Source organism: Symphalangus syndactylus, chromosome 1, assembly GCF_028878055.3.
Source record: "Symphalangus syndactylus isolate Jambi chromosome 1, NHGRI_mSymSyn1-v2.1_pri, whole genome shotgun sequence".
Classification (NCBI taxonomy): Eukaryota; Metazoa; Chordata; class Mammalia; order Primates; family Hylobatidae; genus Symphalangus; species Symphalangus syndactylus.
Genome location: NC_072423.2, coordinates 63740001 through 63756935, shown reverse-complemented (window position 1 = coordinate 63756935; position 16935 = coordinate 63740001). Strand labels below are relative to the sequence as shown.

The window sequence follows — 16935 nt, the reverse complement described above, 5'->3', positions numbered from 1 at the left end:
TCCCTTCCCCTTCTCTCATGCCCGCTCCCTGCCCTCATCTAAGAGAAGACCTAAACCTTTAGGTTGATTTCAGAATTATTGTTTTATTTTTTAGAGATAGGGTCTCACTGTGTTGCCCAGGCTGGAGTGCAGTGGCTATTCACAGACACAGTCATAGGGCCCTATAGCTTCGAACTTCTGGCCTCAAGTGATCCTCCCATCTCAGCCTCCCAAATGGCTGGGACTACAGACATATACCACCATGCCTAACTAATTTTTTTTGTAGAGATGGGGGTCTCAGCTGTGTTGCCCAGACTGATCTCAAACACTTGGCCTCAAGAGATCCTCCTGCTTCAGCCTCTCAAAGTGTTGAGATTACAGGTGTGAGTCACCATGTCCAGCTGTACTCTTATTAAGTTATCTTGCTGTTGAATTTCTAAAAATTGAAATAGTTTTTCATTACATATGGATTTTTTTTGTCCTTTCTAGTTTTAAATTCATTCTTAAATGATAATAGGTAGTTTTTAACCTTTGAACTTTGAATGTGTTTTAATAGTTTCTAATTCCCTCCTACCCATAAACCTGGCAAGTCATAGCTTAGACACCAAATAGATTAAGGGAGCTGAAATCTAATGACTTCCTGCTTAACGTGTGATCCGTGGGCCAACAGCATCTGCATCAGTTTTGAAGTTTGGTAGAGATGCAGAATCTCAGACCTACTGAACTTGGATTTTAACAAGATCTACAGTTGACTTGTATGCGTGTTAAAGATTGAGAAGCACTGTTCTCTAAAGGATTATTTTAAATTCATCTCCTGTCAGTATGAATAATTATCTCTATTCCCTTCCCCACATCTTAATGTTGTTTTTTGGAGTTGGAGTTTCTTTCATATGCAAGTAGTAGAATATACTTGTGTAAGACATTGAGGCTTTTCTCTTTAAACTTAAAATGTGCTTCATATTTTTCATTGTGGTGAAATTAACATAACAAAATTAATCATTTCGAAGTGTACAACTCAGTGATATTTAGTACATTCACAATATTACGCAACTATCACTTCTATCCAGTTCCAAAGCATCTTTATCACCTTCAAAGAAAACCTCATACCCATTAATCATGTATCCCCATTCTCCTCCCCTCATTCTTCCACCTCCCACTTGCATCCTCTGGCAACTTCCAATCTGCTTTCTGTCCCTAGAGATTTACCTATTCTGAATATTTCATATAAATGGAATAATACATTATGTGGCCTTTGTCTGGCTTCTTAGTATATTTTTGAGGTTCATCTACATCATAACGTATATCGGTACTTCATCCCTTTTTAAGAATGAACAAATCCCATTACATGGGTGTGCTTCGTATTTTACTCTTGAAGGAAACTCAAGGTCCCATGAGCCCCCTTGGTGATGAGCTCTACCACTGTCTGGAAGGAGATCACAAGAAACAGCCTTTTAAGGAATCTACAAGAAATACTGAAGATAGTTTAAGGTAATTAAGGGCACGTTGGTGAAAACTTATAAGCTATTGGTGAGATCCCATTACAATGAATTCCATATAATTAAGCCATTTCTCTCCTTCAACATATAGTTTGTTATTGTGGTTATATAAATTTTTACTTTAAAAATTGTCTCCCTAGTTTCTGACCAATTGAGAGCTTTTTTGCATTACAGTAGAAAGGCGGATATCATTTTTAGCTACTTTCTCTGTTTCTGTCAAGCAGTACTTGTTCCCAGTACTTGTCACTCTGCTCCTTTAAAGAGCCAGTCATCCCTTCGGGGTTTATATTTCCAAAAACTGGATGTGCTACAAAATGCATCTAGAAGCTTGGATGAGCTTCCAAGATTGTGTTGCATCTCATTTTTACTAATTTCAGAATATCTATTAACTAATAATACAGCCATTCCATAATATCAGTGGGGGATTAGTTATAGGACCCCCTCCCCCGTGGGTACCAAAATCCAAAGATGCTCAAGTCTGTTACATAAAATGGCCATCATTATTGCATATAACCTGTGCATATCCTCTTGTATATTTTATGTAATTTCCAGATTATTTATAATACCTAATACAATGCCTACATATCAGTCCATTTGCAAAGATTCAACATAGTATTTGGCACATGGAAAATTCAAGTTTTACCTTTTGGAATGTTGTGAAATTTGGATTTTTTACCCAAATTATTTTCTAGCCGCATGGTTGAATCTACAGATGCAGAACCCACAGATAAGGAGGGCCACTGTACCTGTATTTATGTAGCATTTTGCTTTTTAAAAGAGCTTTCGGTTTTTAGATATATAGATATCTATCTATATATGTATATTACAGTCTGTCATCTTAGTAACTGATTAAAGTAGATTTTGTCACCCTCATTTTTGGTTTATTTTACAGATTACAAAAATGCAGCTCCAAAAAGGTTAAATGTCTTGTTTAAGGCCACATAGCTATTAAGTGGTGGAGCCAGAGATCTTACCCAGCCCACATCTTCAAACTTAAACTTACTGCTCTTTCTACGCATATTTCCTCTGCTAGAGACAGGCTGAATCTTAATTTATGTTCAATTCTGTAGTGTAAGAATTTTGTTTCTTGGAGTTACTCATGATCAAATGTCATAACAAAAGAACTTAGGTTCTCAGTGGAATTTATTAAAATATGATTTTTGTTTGTTTCTTGAGACAGTCTCACTCTGTCACCCAGGCTTGGCTCACTGCAACCTCCACCTCCCAGGTTCAAGTGATTCTTGTGCCTTAGCCACCAAAGTAGCTGGGATTACTGGTGTGTGCCACCACACCCAGCTAATTTTTGTATTTTTAGTAGAGACGGGGTTTCACCATGTTAGCCAGGTTGACCTCGAACTTCTGGCCTCAAGTGATCTGCCCACCTCGGCCTCCCAAACTGCTGGGATTACAGGCATGAGCCACCGCGCCTGGCAAAAGATGATTTTTTGTATAATAAAGTTATTTAAAGTACTTAAGAAAAATTTTTTAAATATGAATATTATGGTATTGAGAAATACTTCCTATGTCATTTTCCTCTGCTTTTCCCCTTCTCTTTTGTCATCTAAATGAAGAGAAGCCAAAAGCTGTACCTTGTCTTAAATTTTGGTTAATCATTTGCTTCTAAGAGGTAGATAAGACCTTACTATTAATTCTGTATTAAAGAATTGTTATCACTCTTTATTTAGATTTTCAGATTCTACTTCAAAGACTCTTCCTCAAGAAGAATTATCTACCCGAGTGTCATCTCCTGTATTTGGAGCTACCTCTAGTATCAAAAGTGGTTTAGATTTGAATACAAGTTTGTCCCCTTCTCTTTTACAGCCTGGGAAAAAAAAACATCTGAAAACACTCCCTTTTACCAACACTTCTATATCTAGATTAGAAAAAACTAGATCAAAATCTGAAGATAGTGCCCCTTTCACACATCATAGTCTTGGGTCTGAAGTGAACAAGATCATTATCCAGTCATCTAATAAACAGATACTTATAAATAAAAATATAAGTGAATCCCTAGGTGAACAGAATAGGACTGAGTACGTTAAAGATTCTAACACTGATAAACATTTGGAGCCCCTGAAATCACTGGGAGGCCGAACATCCAAAAGGAAGAAAACTGAGGAAGAAAGTGAACATGAAGTAAGCTGCCCTCAAGCTTCTTTTGATAAAGAAAATGCTTTCCCTTTTCCAATGGATAATCAGTTTTCCATGAATGGAGACTGTGTGATGGATAAACCTCTGGATCTGTCTGATCGATTTTCAGCTATTCAGCGTCAAGAGAAAAGTCAAGGAAGTGAGACTTCTAAAAACAGATTTAGGCAAGTGACTCTTTATGAGGCTTTGAAGACCATTCCAAAGGGCTTTTCCTCAAGCCGTAAGGCCTCAGATGACAACTGCACGTTGCCCAAAGATTCCCCAGGGGAGCCCTGTTTACAGGAATGCATCACCCTTCAGCCCTTGAGTAAATGCTCTCCAGACAATAAATCGTCATTACAGATAAAAGAAGAAAATGCTGTCTTTAAAATTCCTCTACGTCCACGTGAAAGTTTGGAGACTGAGAATGTTTTAGATGACATAAAGGTTTGTGTTAAATGTTCAAGGATTTTGGCTAAAATGGTTGCTTGTGATTTCATTTAGAGCTAACAATTATTTCTGTTTTAGGGTGCTGGTTCTCATGAGCCAATAAAAATAAAAACCAGGTCAGTCCATGGAGGATGTGAACTTGCATCAGTTCTTCAGTTAAATCCATGTAGAACTGGTAAAATAAAGTCTCTACAAAACAACCAAGGTGTGTACACCGTAAACAGGATCTCCACTTTTTTAATGACTTTAAATTGAATGTCATTATTTACTTTTTTAAATAGATTGAATTGTTTTGGAAAAAAACTTATTTCTTCCTTCAGGTGTCTGTATTCATAGGACGATTCTCACATTTTACCGGTGATTTTTCTGTTCTTATGCTTTTTGAAAAAAATGAATTGAGATCTTTTAATACCTACTTTTATATATGATTTTGTAGATTTATTTTATATAGTTTATTTTCTTTACAAAAGCTTTAACAAGTTTAAACTATACAGAATTTTTAAAAATAAAAGTTAGAACGTTCATTATCTAAACTTTGTTCTTCACCCCATAGGACATTTGTCGTTTTTCTTTGCATTTACATGTGTATCTGTAAACATATTCATGTATATACTTGTATACTTTTTTTTTTTTTTTTTGAAACAGAGTCTTGCTCTGTCTCCCAGGCTGGAGTGCAGTGGCACAATCTTGGCTTACCGCAAGCTCCGCCTCCTGGGTTCACACCATTCTCCTGCCTCAGCCTCCCAAGCAGCTGAGACTACAGGCGCCCACCATGCCCGGCTAATTTTTTTTTGTGTATTTTTAGTAGAGATGGGGTTTCACCGTGTTAGCCAGGATGGTCTTGATCTCCTGACCTCGTGATCCGCCGGCCTCAGCCTCCCAAAGTGCTGGGATTACAGGCATGAGTCACTGCGCCTGGCCACTTACACACGTTTTTAAACTCCTTTAAAAACATTGTTGGCCCGGGACGGTGGCTCACGCCTGTAATCCCAGCACTTTGGGAGGCCGTGGCGGGCAGATCACGAGGTCAGGAGATCGAGACCATCCTGGCTAACGTGGTGAAACCCCATCTCTACTAAAAACACAAAAAATAAGCCAGGCATAGTGGCAGGCACCTGTAGTCCCAGCTATTCGGGAGGCTGAGGCAGGAGAATGGCGTGAACCTGGAAGGTGGAGCTTGCAGTGAGCCGAGATCGTGCCCCTGCACCGCACTCCAGCCTGGGTGACAGAGCGAGACTCCGTCTCAAAAAGAAAAAAAAAAAAAAAAGAAAAAAAATTGTTTGCCTTAAGATATATAGGCATCTTTTCATAATTTTGCTATCTTTTATTATTATTATTATTATTATTATTATTATTATTATTATTATTTGAGACAGGGTCTCACTCTGTCACCCAGACTGGAGTGCAGTGGCATGATCATGGCTCACTTGCAGCCTTGACCTCCCAGGCTCAGGTGGATCCTCCCATCTCAGCCCCCTGGATAGCTGGGACTACAAGCATGCACCACCACACCCAGCTGATTTTTTTATTTTTTGAAGAGACTGGGTTTCGCCATGTTGCCCAGGTTGGTCTTGAACTACTGGACTCAAGCCATCTGCCTGCCTTGGCCTCCCAAAGTGCTGGGATTACAGGTGTGAACCACCCATGCCCAGCCTGCTATCTTAAAAAAAGTAATTTTTTTTTTCAGCCACCAAACATTTCTATAGTTCAAGTGCAGTATTTTTTCTTGTATTCTTCATTGGCAAGTTATTTCTTTATTCTGGGTTTATTTTCCCTTTTTCTTGAAGCACAGTCATTAGTTGTTTTTCCAGTGAGTGTTTTCGTCTCTATATGAAAACATTTTTTTCACTATCATTCATGATTTTTTTTTGAGCTTTTTGTTTTTATTTTTTTCATGGTTGCTCTAGGGATTACAGTATACCTACTTAGCCTTTTACAATCTACTTGAAGTTAATGTACTATTTCATGTTCTGTAACTACACTTTATGTATTTCCTGTGTATTATATCTACATATATTGAAAACCCCACCAGTGTTATAGTTTTTAATTTAAAAAAATTTTAATTGAAATATAAATCACATACCATAAAAATCACCCATTAAAATGTTCAATTCAGTGGTTTGGTATACCCACAGAGTTGTGCAACCATCACTGTAGTCTAGGTTTAGAACATTTTCATCACTTTCCTTCCCCATATTCCCTCCTCAGTCCTAGGCACCATGAATCTACTTTCTCTCTTTGTAGATTTGCCTGTTCTGGAGTTTTCATATAAATGGAATCATTTAATATATGATCTGTTGTTACTTCTTTCACTTGGCATAATGTTTTCAGTTATCTGTGTTACAGCATATATCAATATTTATTTCTTTTTATTGAATAATTTTTTATTGTATAAGTATACCATATTTTAGGCGTTTATTGGCTGACATTTAAGTTGTCACTTTTTTGCTATTATGAACAATGCTGCTATGAACATTTGTGTACAGGTTTTTGTGTGGATGTATGTTTTCATTTTTCTTGGATTATACCTAGGAGTGGAATTGTTGGACCATATGCCAATTCTACATTTTACCTTTTGAAAGACTGCCTGTTTTCCAAAGCAGCTACACCATTTCACATTCCCACCAGCAGTATGTGAGGGTTCCAGTATCTCCACATCCTCGCTAGCACTTGTTACAGCTTTTTGATTTTTGTCATCTCGTGGTTTTGGTTTGCATTTCCTTGATGGCTAATGATGTTGAGCATCCTTTCATGTTTATCGGCGATTTGTATATCTTCCTTGGAGAACTGTCTATTTAGATCCTTTGCCCATCTTTAGTTGGGATATTTGTCTTTTTATTATTGAGCTGTGAGAGTTCTTTATATATCTTAAATATAAGTCCTTTACCAGATATATGATTTGCAAAAGTTTTCTATTCAAGGGTCCCATAATATTTTAAAGTGATGAGAATTTTTGAAATCAGTTTTTTAATTGCATGCTGTTTCCCTTTACCTAAGATGTATCCTTTGAAAATATCCAGTGGAGTATAGATCCGGGAGCAGACCTTTCTCAGTATAAAATGGATGTTACTGTAATAGATACAAAGGTAAGTTAAAAAGTAAAACCAAAACTCATTTGACTCTTATTATAATGAGTTGTTAGTCAACCTCCTCTCGTGACTCACTGTATCACCTTAAGATAATCAGATACCTCTTAAAACCTACATGTATTTATGCAGAAAATTAAGAAATAAAAATGCTTATTCTTCTAACTTTATGGTATTTTTTAAAGGGTAATACTTTCTGACTTTAAAGGCCTTTGCTGAAAAATATTAATATAGTTTTTAAAAGAATGCAGTGGGCAGGCGCAGCGGCTCATGCCTGTAATCCCAACAGTCTGGGAGGTCGAAGAGAGAGAATCACTTGAAGCCAGGAATTCGAGACCAGCCTGGGCAACATAGCAAGGCCCTGTCTCTACAGGAAATTTTAAAGTTAGCTGGGCATGGTAGTGCATACCTGTAGTCCTAGCTACTTGGGAGGCTGAGGTTGGGAGGATACCTTGAACCCAAGAATTCGAGGCTGCAGTGAGGTATGATCACACCACTGCACATCCAGCCTAGGCAACCAGAGCAAGACCCTGTCTCATAAATAAAAATAATGCAAAATGCTGCATATCTTATATAATTTGATCTTTCATTAAAATAATTCATCATGTCTTCATTAGCTTTAAAATAATATACAATTTATTTTCCAAGTTGACTATTTTTAAAAATTAAAATTCATAGTGGAAATAGTTTTTTGTCTTGTATTTAGCTTCTGTGTAGTTTCACAAGTTCCCTTTCATTTGGTAGCATATTAATAACAAAATATTTAACATTCGCTGAGTAATATATGCCAATCAAGAAATTAAATTTAATTTTTGAAAGTGTTCTTAGTGTACACTGATGTTCATTACTATGAGGCAAATTGGAAAAGAAAGGCAGGAAAAGTTCAAGGGTGTTTAGTAGTAAATAATTCTCCCTTTCCTTGGCAGCAGTCCGTCTTTTCCTAGGCTTGATTATATTGAAGCTAAAATGTTTTATAAGCAGTAAAACCTAAATCCTTACCTGTTCGTAAAGTATAAAAGTAAATATAGCTTAATGCTTAAAAGTGGTAAAATGTATGTTATGTGTATTTTACCAAAATGTTTTGTAAAAATTAAATATAAGACCATAAAGGAATAATTGTTAAAATTTTTGATTTTTAAAATATTTATTCAGGATGGCAGTCAGTCAAAATTAGGAGGAGAGACAGTGGACATGGACTGTACGCTGGTTAGTGAAACCATTCTCTTAAAAATGAAGAAGCAAGAGCAGAAGGGAGAAAAAAGTTCAAGTAAGATTTGTTTTTGTTTTGTTATTTTTTTTTAATAACATTGTGTGAAGTTTGTAGTTGTACCATTGCACTGATTAGCTCAAGTGACCTCTTCACCATAAACCAGGTTTTTTCCTGCTCTGTTAACTTTATGTTCCTCTTAGGAAAGCTCAGTTTCAGTGCGTCAGGAAAAAAAAAGTCTTTAACCAAAATAATTTCATTTCAGAAAAGATTCATATGGCTTCCAGGGATTTGCAAATGACAGCCAGCTACCAGTTTTGTGAATAAAGTTCTACCAGAGCACAGCCTTATTCATTTCTTTATGTATTGTCCATCGCTGTTTGTTCCATATAGCTGCAGAGTTGAGTAGTTGATGCAGAGACCTTATAACCCTACAAGTCTAAAATAGTTATTTTCTGACCCTTTAAAAAAAAGTTTGCTGATCCCTGGTGTAGACAATTTTTTATAAGTGGTATAACAGGAAGTCTTGAGTCCTGTGTTAGAATTAACGTTTTCTAAAGCAATTTGATAAGGAGAGAAAGGAGAAATCTACTGAGAAGTGTTAGTATAGTTTTACAGGTTAACATTCAGAATGATAGTGTATATGCTGAGTTAATCTGCTGTATTCCACCTCTGCTGATAAGGCAATTTGGCCAAATTAGTGGTCTACAGCCCTTTGTAGTGAGAAACTATTAATTCTTCACCCAAAGTCTTGATTTTCCGGAAGAGATGAGAACAATAGGAGGATTCTGGTTAGCACTACCTTAGCAACATTCCTAACTGTAGAGGCACATGACATGAGAACAGCTAGACTAGAAACAGTTGTCATTTATCATCCTTATATATTGAAGAGTGAGGGCCTGCCACATGGGGAAGCAGTGCTAAAAGCAGAGACATTCCCCAGTGATCATTTGTTAGAAGCCAAATACATTGAGGCTGGGTGTGCATTCCTTATCTTCTGCTGAATTTTCTATAGTCTACCTGCTCAGAGCAAAAAATAAAATAGTCTTGCCCTGGCTTCTTTTGAATCAACTTGTCTATTGCTGCCTTAAATGCAGTAAATGAAAGAAAACTTTAGTAGTCTTTGCCTTATTTGTTCTTCAATGACAAATAACAAACCATATGATGAAGCAGATGGTTGCCTAGGTAGAGAAACCAATACCTATTAAAAGACCATCACAGTAGTTTATTGCCATTTTATGGCTTGTATGACACTAAATAACTCTTCTTAAGAGGATACTTTGCTTTTAAGATTATTTTGTTCCTGGTACTAGCCTCTGATCATGTTTTTCTCACTTTTGTAGAAAAGAGAAAATCTGAAGTATGACCACTGTAAATCTATTCAGAAGACAATAGTTTCTCAAATTTATTTGACACAAGTATCATGTGAAAGAGAAATTAGCACTTGGACTAATGAGGGGAAATTATAGAGATAATTTTGGCTAATAAAGTGCATGGATACTATTGCTACATAATGAATGAATCACTTAAATAACTCAGGATTCAAACAATAGCATTTTCTTATCTTCATAGTTTCCGTGGCTCAGGAATTCAGGAAAGGCTTGGCTGGTCAGTTCTGTTTCAGGGTCTCATGCAGTGGTAGGCAGATGGTGGCTGGAACTGAAACAGCAGAGGGCTGGGCAGCTGGAGAGTGACGCGGCATCTCCTCATTCACTCTCAGGGCTTACTCACGTAGGCTCATTTGAGCTTCCTCTTCACATGGAGGATAAGTTCCCAGAGTCGGCACCCCAACAGAACAAAGCAGAAGCAGGTGACATTTTTATTACCTCAGAGGTAACATAGTGTCACAAAGATCTGCACAGGCGTAAAGCGAAATGAACAGGCCCTCAGTGACACTCAGTGGGAGGAGTGTTGACATCATGTTGTAAGAATAGCACATGGAATAGGAGACATTAGTGAGGTTATATTTAAAAAAAAAAAAAAAATCTACCCCATAAGGTAAAACTTTTCCAACACTTAGAATTGGTTTAAAATGAAATATACCAATAAAAATTCCATATTACTGCCAGTATTTCAATTCAGAAAATTTTCACACACCTACTCTGTTAGACTTACTAGGTGCTGTGACAGAAAGATCAACAAGGATATACTCTCTGTCTTCAGGTATTTCGCAATCACAAATCAAACAAAAATAAATCAGCAATTTAACATTTTGCTTTACAAACAGCACACACAGAATGTTCTGAGGATGCCTAGCACAATACCTGGTGCATAGAAGTTGTATTTTACTTACATATTTGACCTTCAGCATGAAGAATAAATGTTTAATTATCAATAAATATCAAGCAAAAATTTTGTAGTAGGAAGTATTTTAGGAACTAAAGATAATGAATAAACAGAACAAAAGTACTTACCTTATGGAACTTACATTCTAATGAGAGAAATAAGCAATCCTATATATAATAGATGATAGTAAGTCCAGGAGAAAGCTAAAGCAAGGTAAGAGTGAGAGAGTGCTGTGGGTTGGGAGAGGTGGTACTTATATCGAATGATCTTAGCAGGACTCTTTTCTGTCCTATTTGTTAGCCAACTGGATTTAAACTCTGGTGTTTTTTAAATGTGATTATATAATGGGAAATGTAGTTAGATCTGTGAAGATGAATTTATCACTTTCCATGTCAAATATGGCATTGAATTCCTAATTTCTAGTAATACTAAACTACCAGATGCTTAATGATGATGAAAGAAAATACTTTTTTGCTACTTCATTACAAAAAGTAAGCATGAGAGGTCGAGCACAGTGACTCGCACCTGTAATCCCAGTATTTTGGGAGGCCTAGGTGGGCAGATCACTTGAGGTCAGGAATTTGAGACCAGCCTGGCCAACACGGTGAAACCCCGTCTCTACTAAAAATACAAAAATTAGCTGGGTATGGTAGCACACACCTGTAATCCTAGCTACTTGGGAGGCTGAGGCAGAAGGATTGCTTGAACCCAGGAGGCAAGGTTGCAGTGAGCCAATATTGCATCACTGCACTCCAGCCCGGGTGACAGAGTGAGACTCCGTCTCAAAAGAAAAAAGCATGAGTAAAGGACATTTAAAGCCATAACATAAAGCCTTTGTAAATGTACAGTAACTACCCAGAGTTGGGAGTTTATTCTTACCTCATACACAGATTACAAGAATTAAACCTCATTATAGGAATCATGATTTAAGAAGTGTCTTTAAGCACTTCATTACATACATTACAGTTTGTTACTCACTTAGAGTAACTGAATTAACCCTCAGCCTTACAGCTTGTAACTAATATTCTTAGAATCATGTTTAGCATGTGTCCACAAACACTTCACTACATGCATTACATCTACACACCAAAAGAACAGTCTTCACAGCTAGGCCTGCAACCCTCATTGTAATAATCATGTCTTTAAACACTTCATTACATACATTATAGTTTGTTACTCACTTATATTCACTGAATTTAACACTTAACAAGACAGCTGGCAAGTAACATTCTTAGAACTATCTTTTACATATGTGTCTACAAGCCTTTCACTACCTATATTACATCTATTCACTGAAAGAATACTCTTCAAAGTAAGGCCTGTAATCCACATTTTTTTTCTTTTTTTTAAAACATTTTTTAAACTATCAAATTTTTATTTTAGGTTTGCGGGTACATAAGAAGGTTTGTTACATAGATAAACCACGTGTCATGGGAATTTGTTGCACATATTATTACATCACACAGTTATTAAGCTCAGTACCCAATATATAATCCATATTTTAACAACCATGTTTTAAGAAGTGTCTTTAAAGGACTGCATTCTGTTATTGTGTGGTAGTTACTACAGTTCATAATGGTCTACATATTAAGCAAAAGCTTGCTTGTTGCCCTAAGCCAATGCTCTTTTACATAGATGAAGAAAGAAAAATGAACGATAGCTTGGAAGATATGTTTGATCGGACAACACATGAAGAGTATGAATCCTGTTTGGCAGACAGTTTCTCCCAAGCAGCAGATGAAGAGGAGGAATTGTCTGCTGCCACAAAGAAACCACACAGTAAGATTTTTTTCTGTTTAATTATGGCTTCTCAGTTGCAGAATTTAGTAAGTTAAGTTACCAAGCTAATTAACAAAGGTTTGATGACATAACAATTAAAATTTCATATTTCTTGTATAAATTTTTTCAGTTTTTTATAATTTTGAGATAATTTTACACTGAGTTCCAGAAAACTTTTCAGCATTCTCCTGTACCTTTGACTCAACCTCTCCTTATGTTAATGTGTTATATAGCTATAAAATATTTATTAGAACTAAGAAACTAAGATTAGTTTGGTATTACAAATTTATTTCTAAATACACATAAAATTGATAAAATTTTTGAGAAATGTCTATTAATTATTAAATTAATTGTAATAGAGTAGAAGGAGAAAGTTTTGTAGAACATTCAGATCCAGCCAGGCACAGTGGTTCACACCTGTAATCCCAGCACTTTGGAAGGCCAAGGCAGACAGATTGCCTGAGCTCAGGAGTTCAAGACCAGCCTGGGCAATATGACAAAACCTCATTTCTACAAAAATTAGCTCGGCATGGTGACACGTACCTATAGTCCCAGCTACTTGGGGGCTGGGGCGAGAGGATCGCTTGAACACCCAGGAGGTCGTGGTTGCGTCAGTGAACCACCCACTGTACTTCAGCCTGGGCGACAGAGTGAGACCCTGTCTCAAAAAAAAATAATTAATTAATTAAATTCAGAAAAGGAAAATTCAGATCTGTTTTCTGCTGTGAATGCTTTATCTTACCAGACAAAATACCGAATGTAACTATGTGTATTAGTCTTAATATTTCTTTCATTAGAAGCAGTAATTTTATAATGTAGGATAGCAATCAGAAAAAGAATACTCTAATTGAAAATCTAAGTAGATAATCTGGATTGAAAATTGTAATTTTTGTTAAATCTCTCATTTTTCTCATTGTTATTAAATTGGTCTGCATTTTTAATCTTGTGCAAAGATTGTTTTATGCTGGTTTAAATGAATATACCTTCTACTGTGGCACAATCTTGATTATGCTCATGTTTCCATCAGGTTTTTAAAACAACAAACAGCCCTTAACTCAAAAGTGAATGAAACCCAAACCAAAGATAGAAGACAGTAGGCTTTTGCTTGCTTAGTCCATGGCAAAAACTCCATCAAGTAAATTTTGAAATAAAAATTTACAGCTGTTCAGTATCCTTTTTACCCCCAAGAAGGACCTTTTGCAAATAGCTTTCACCTCGAAGAAAAAGACTATTTTTTGCAAAGGTGTACTTATTAATTTCTGTTCCTTTTCCTTGTTTTAAGTTACATTTGACACTGACTATCCTAGAATTTCTTCTCACTTAGCTTTTCTGACGATGCTGCATTGTTCCTTTTATTTGTCACAGCTTGTTTCCCAGAATATCCCCAAGACTCTTTCTTCCTCACAACTTGTGTTCTGTCACAACTTTTGTCAGCCCTACCTCTGAAAATGATTCCAAATCTGCATCTCTAGGTTTGACTTCTCTGATGAATCCCAGTCTTGCATTTCTGAGTACTGTGAGATACTTTTATGTCTCTTCAGCTTAAACATAACATGTCTGAGCCAATTTCCATTTACTTCCAACCAAATAATCTTCAGACGTTTTTATTTTTCTCAGTCACCCAGGCATATAATTTAGGATTTGTTATGTATTTATTTTATTTTCTCAACCCAGTTACTACCTTATATGTGCTTTCTCACATAACCCTTAACTGTCTACCTGCTTAATGTTTAACTCTCTGCTTGCTTAATGTCTGTTTTCCTCACTGTAATGTAAACTCCATGAAGACAGGAGACCTGCTCTCTCTTGTTATACGTTATATGTCTGGAACTTAGCACAATGCTCAGTAAATTTTGATTCTTTGAATAGATGCTAGCGTTTAGCTATTTGAGTCTAGACATCTTAGGAGTCAGGTCCCAAGTTCTGAGCTCTAGTTTTTAATCTGTCACCAATTTTCTGATAAAATCTTTAATCTGTTTATTCCCTAGTTATAACTTACCTTAAAGATGCATTGTAAAAATCAACAGGATTGGTGACAATGTAAATTAGTATAGCCATTTTAGAAAATAATATGAAGATTCCTCAAAAAACTAAAAATGGCCAAGGTGGGCAGATCACAAGGTCAGGAGATCGAGACCATCCTGGCTAACATGGTGAAATCCTGTCTACTGAAAATACAAAAGAATTAACCAGGCGTGGTGGCGGGTGCCTGTAGTCCCAGCTACTCGGGAGGCTCAGGCAGGAGAATGGCATGAACCTGGGAGGCGGAACTTGCAGTGAGGCAAGATCGTGCCACTGTGCTCCAGCCTGGGCAACAGCGCGAGACTGTGTCTCAAAAAAAAAAAAAAAAAAAAAAAAAAACTAAAAATGGGACTATCATAGACCCAGCAGTCCCACTACTGGGTGTATATCCAAAGGAAAGGAAATCAGTATGTTAAAGAGATATCTGCACTCACGTTTATTGCAGCACTGTTCAGAATAGCCAAGATACGGAATCAGCCTAAGTGACTATTTACAGATAAAGAAAATGATATATAGATAGATATTAATAAATTAAAATTATTTACTTTATGGTCATAAAAAAGACTCAAGTATAAAATACATATACATACACACACAAAAATACTATTTAGCCACTAAAAAGAACAAAATTCTGTCATTTGTGCAAACATCGATGAGCTTGGAGAACATCATATTAAGTGAAATATGCCAGGCACAGAAATATAAGTACCACATGTTCTTATTCATATTTGGAATCTAAAAAAGTTGATCTCATAGAAGTAGAGAGTAGAATAGCAGTTACTAGAGGTGGGGAAGGCTGGGATAGCCAAAGGTAGGTTAATTGATATAAAAATATAGCTAGCCAAGCAAGGTGGCAGGCACCCATAGTCCCAGCTACACAAGAGGCTGAGGCAGGAGGATAGCTTGAGCCTTGGAGTTCTTGAAGTAGTGCTGTATTGGAGTTCTGAGGTATGATGCATATTAAGTTTAGCATCAATATGGTGACCTTTTAGAAGCAGGAGACCACTAAGTTGCTTAAGGAGCAGTGAACTGGCCCACCTCAAAAATGGAGCAGGTCAAAACTTGCATGCTGATCAGTAGTGGTACGGTGCCTATGAATTGCCCCTGCATTCCAGCCTGGGCAACATAGCAACACCTGATCTCTAAGAAAAATAAATAAGGGGGCTGGGCACAGTGGCTTACACCTGTAATCCCAGCACTTTGGGAGGCCGAGGCGGGCAGATCACAAAGTCAGGAGATCGAAACCATCCTGGCTAACACGGTGAAACCCCATCTCTACTAAAGATACAAAACATTAGCCAGGCATGGTGGCGTGTGCCTGTAGTCCCAGCTACTTGGGAGGCTGAGGCAGGAGAATCTCTTGAACCTGGGAGGCGGAAGTTGCAGTGAGCCTAGATCATGCCACTGCACTCCAACCTGGGCAACAGAGCAAGACTCTGTCTCAAGAAAACAAAGAAAAATAAAAAGCTAAATAGAAGGAATAAATTGTAGTTCAATAGCACTATATGGTGACTATAATTAACAACAATATATTATATGTTCTCAGATAGCTAAAAGCACAGATTTTGAATGTTCCCAACACAAAGAAATGACAAATGTTTGAGGTGACAGATATGCTAATTACCCTAATTTGGTCATTACACATTGTGTACATATATCAGAGTATCACACTGTATAAAGATGTATAATGATATGTAAATTTTTTTTATTTTTTTGAGACAGAGTTTTGCTCTGTTGCCAGGCTGGAGTGGAAGTGTCACAATCTCAGCTCACTGCGACCTCCAACTCCCTGGTTCAAGAGATTCTCCTGCCTCATCCTCCCAGGTAGCTGGGATTACAGGCATGCACCACCATGCCCAGCTAATTTTTGTATTTTTAGTAGAGACAGGGTTTCACCATGTTGGCCAGGCTGGTCTCAAACTCCTGACCTCAGGTGATCCACCCACTTCGGCCTCCCAAAGTGCTGAGATTACAGGTGTGAGCCTCCGCACCCAGCCAAAATTAATACTGAAAGCTGTCTTTTGTTGTTGTTTCTTGTCAAGTGATAATAGTGGGCATCTGAGTATTTCTTTTAAACTCTAAAATACTTTCTGAGATAATGACTTTTAGCTGTCTAGTAATTTTGAGGTAAATGAGACAGCACCCTCCTCATTATGCAGATGCAAAAGAAAGAAAAAAGTAGTTACAGAGGCAGGGCGTAGTGGCTCACGCCTGTAATCCCAGCACTTTGGGAGGCCAAGGCGAGTGGATCATGAGCTCAGAAGATTGAGACCATCCTGGCTAACATGGTGAAACCGTGTCTCTACTAAAAATACAAAAGATTAGCCTGGCATGGTGGCGGGCGCCTGTAGTCCCAGCTTCTCAGGAGGCTGAGGCAGGAGGATGGCGTGAACTCGGGAGGTGGAGCTTGCAGTGAGCAGAGATTGTGCCACTGGACTCCAGCCTAGGCAACAGAGCAAGACACAGTCTCAAAAAAAAAAAAAGTAGTTACATAGTTGCA

At 37.3% G+C, this 16935-nt stretch overlaps 1 protein-coding gene across 16 annotated transcripts in view; it reads left to right on the top strand.

Moving 5' to 3' along the window:
* Positions 1-16935, top strand: part of RBBP8 (RB binding protein 8, endonuclease) — a 96636-nt gene that overhangs the window by 58544 nt on the left and 21157 nt on the right. For 15 of the 16 annotated variants that reach the window (XM_055236345.2, XM_063615020.1, XM_055236337.1 and 12 more), the window contains exons 10-15: positions 1355-1467; positions 3161-4052; positions 4134-4260; positions 7053-7141; positions 8294-8408; positions 12270-12413. In XM_055236345.2, coding sequence (XP_055092320.1) covers positions 1355-1467; positions 3161-4052; positions 4134-4260; positions 7053-7141; positions 8294-8408; positions 12270-12413 — 1480 coding nt within the window. Of the gene's footprint in view, positions 1-1354; positions 1468-3160; positions 4053-4133; positions 4261-7052; positions 7142-8293; positions 8409-9691; positions 9826-12269; positions 12414-16935 lie in introns of those variants that run through there. The other variant, XM_055236359.2, reaches the window with a different exon arrangement.